The sequence below is a fragment of the Anopheles aquasalis genome, chromosome 2, assembly GCF_943734665.1.
Source record: "Anopheles aquasalis chromosome 2, idAnoAquaMG_Q_19, whole genome shotgun sequence".
Classification (NCBI taxonomy): Eukaryota; Metazoa; Arthropoda; class Insecta; order Diptera; family Culicidae; genus Anopheles; species Anopheles aquasalis.
The window spans coordinates 37,275,001-37,278,085 of record NC_064877.1 but is presented as its reverse complement, the minus strand read 5'-3'; the positions used below and the strand labels follow the sequence as shown (position 1 = coordinate 37,278,085).

General features: G+C 49.9%; 1 protein-coding gene across 1 annotated transcript in view; it reads left to right on the top strand.

Moving 5' to 3' along the window:
- Positions 1-1,914: 1,914 nt before the first annotated feature.
- Positions 1,915-3,085, top strand: part of LOC126581073 (uncharacterized) — a 101,151-nt gene continuing 99,980 nt past the window's right edge. Inside the window, exon 1 of the mRNA XM_050244503.1 lies at positions 1,915-2,186. Within this exon, the coding sequence (XP_050100460.1) occupies positions 2,072-2,186 (115 nt within the window). The 5' untranslated portion in view covers positions 1,915-2,071. The remainder of the gene's footprint in view (positions 2,187-3,085) is intronic.

Sequence of the window (3,085 nt, the reverse complement as noted above, 5' to 3'; positions counted from 1 at the left end):
TACCAGCTGAGAAGGGCGAATGCCAACGGGAGAAGGTAGAAGCGAGCAGAATGAACGGAAGGTTTTGTGGATGAAAATTTTCCAGCAACCGTTCGCACCAATTCTTCTACTTCTTCTTCTTCTTCTTCTTCGGTTGCTTCGTTTCATTCCCTTCTCGGTTGCATTAGAGCTGTGAGAGTGAAATGCTCATGAAATAAAACCAAAAAACCATAGAAACGCCCAGACGCCCAGAGTGAGGAGTGAAGGTTGATAAAGTTTCCTCGCAAAACAGCGCCCGCCATTCGGTCGCTAGGTGCACCCAGACCGGTTCGTTGTTAAAAGTCTAATTATCAACGTCGTAGCACTGGGGTTTGGGAAGAAGAATCGTTGAGAATCGATCGATTGAATCGATCGAGTGGAGATTTCCCGTCCAGTCACTGATTGCCGGGTAGGAAATTGGTTTCTCAATCTCAATCAAGGACTTAATGTTTGAGTAACATGGCTTGAGTGCCTTTGGTCGTAAAGCATCTGTCGTTTGATTCGTCGGGCTGATTAGATACACACAACAATAACGCTCCCCACAATCCCCCCCAAAAGCCATCACCGATCGACCACCAGCACCACCGGACCGGACGTTTGCCGAAAAATATTCTAAACGACTTATTGTTTTCTCTCCTTTCTTTTTCAGCTCCCGGAACTTGAACCGAATTTCTGGACTGGTATGAGACCGATTTGTGACACTCAGCACCACGTCCAGTTGGTGCTTGCTGCGTGCTATCGAACGACCCTAATCGCTGGACAAAAATCCTAACACCGACGCCAGTGACGGACAACAATAGGCATCAGGATCACGGGGCTCCGGAGTCGGGAGAGACGGACAGTGGATGCACCACCAGATTGAATGGATCCTCACCCTGGAGCCGGATGGAAGGACGTACGATTGAGTGAACGTGTTCGGTGCCCTTGATGCGATTACGAAATGCTTAATCCCTTTTCGCTCCAGCCCAGATCGGTTCCTGGTCCTGGTCCCGGTCCTCCATGGCTCTGGGCCAACGCTAATCTTTGCGATCCTGGCCAGTGCCGGTTCTTTGATTCAACGACGAAACCCGGACCCGGACCCGGACCGGTACCAGTGATCAGCAAGGCTGGCCGGTCGTCAAACAATAACGCAAACGCTTACAAATCCTTTCGCACGATCTCGAGTTATCGGTGAACACTTGGTGGGTGTTTGTGGTGTTGGAGTGACGTTCAACAAGGAACACTTTGGTTCGGTTCTTGGTGTGATTTTTTGGTGTTGTGTAGCTGCTGGTAACACTGCTGAACTCAAAACTGTCTAATGCCTGATGATCTGCAACTGGTGCACCTTGCTTGTGTGTAGGTCCCGAATAGCAGCAACATTCTAATTACTTACCACAATCAAGCAGATGGATTCGGTTCGGTGTCGGTGGCCCAGCAGCAGCAGCAGCAGCAGCAGCAGCATGTTAATCCATGCTTTAATCCTTGTTTTCTTTTATGCTCCCCATGTAGAAAAAGAGTGTGCGACAACGACGGTATCAGTGGTGCATGTGTTTGTGTTTGCAGATTGTGACCTCTCGGATGAGGTGCTAGGATCCCATTCGTCCCTCCACCCGGCCGCCCGGCCCAGCTTTGCATTAGCAAAGGCACACTTCGACCTCGGTGCAGTGGTGTCTCGAGTCGTGCTTGGAAACAGAGTGAGTGTATGAGAGGGTCCTAGTCGAGAATAGTCAGCGAGTGAGCGAGTGACGTGTACGTGTGCTGTGTACGTGTGTTAAGGTCGCGACCAGTGCACATGTGCGGTGTGAACGATGTTCCGTCAAGATTATCCAAGTTGCCGCAGTGTTTGCTGTTGATTCACTGCTCGCGAGGCAAAAGTGCTAGGGAGCATTGAGCGTGATCGGCGACCGCAGCAGCAGCAGCAGCAGCAATAGAAACAACGCAGAAGTCGAAAGGATCGGAAGCAAAATTTAAAGAAAAAACCGCACCTTCACACTCATACAGCACCTTTTCATCATCATCATCACCATCATCATTATCGCCATCGTCATCATCATCGCCATCGGTTGTCAGCAACATGATGAAACAGCAGATAATAAGCAGCATGGTGTTACGCACCGTCCTTGTGCTGCTGCTGACGGTTAATCTAGGCCGGGCACAAATCGACTGGGCCGAAGACGACGACGATCCAGGTGAGTTAGAGGGTGGGGAGGCCCCTTAAAAGGGGGTGGGAACATCACTTTCCTGATTTTACGCTCACCAGTGGTTGATGGCGGGTGGTTGGTTTAACTTAACGACTTTCCGACGTGAAAAGGGATTAAAAGAGCATCAGAAAATGCGAGAAAGGTGTCCGGGGTTGGTGGAAAGTAATGAAGCGATTAAGGTGCTATCAAAACTCCACCGAGGCCCAATTAGTCCGGCGACGGAGAGACGATCAAAGGGCAGCATTGGCAAAAGAAAACTTTGTTTCCAAACCACCACCAGTGAGCAGATTGATGGTGATGCGAAAGGAAGGGTTGTGATCACCAACAAAAACACAAAACACAGACAGACAGACAGACAGACAGACAGACAGGCATCATTCATTGGCAGTGCGCGCTCTGTGTAACGGTCACCAGAACCAGGGGTGGCCAGTGTTCAAAACTCACATGTCGCGGCTGAATAATTCATCTTCGCATCGCCGCACTCGCACACCGAGCACGTCGGTGGCTAATTGAGTTATCGGAATGGAAATCGGAATCGGCAACCGGCGCTTCTTACTCCGCTTCCGAAATTGGTGCTGCCAGTTTTTGATGACGATGGACGCGACAGATTTGATTAATTCACGCGTGAAAATCAACAGACCAACCCCTCGGTGGGGCGGCATCCTTCAAACAAAATGGGTTCGTTGGTGGCGGACTTTCACTCCAAAAGTCTCTCAATCAAGTCCGGGAGCTGTATGTGTGCATCCTGTACAGGTGTATGTATGCGACTTTTTTTTTATTTTCGATCACATCCGGGTGTGTGACAAACTTCAATTTCTGAATTGGCCAATGCGATCGGCACTTTCCTAATAAATCCTTCACGTGCCTTCGCGTGCCTACGGCCCGTC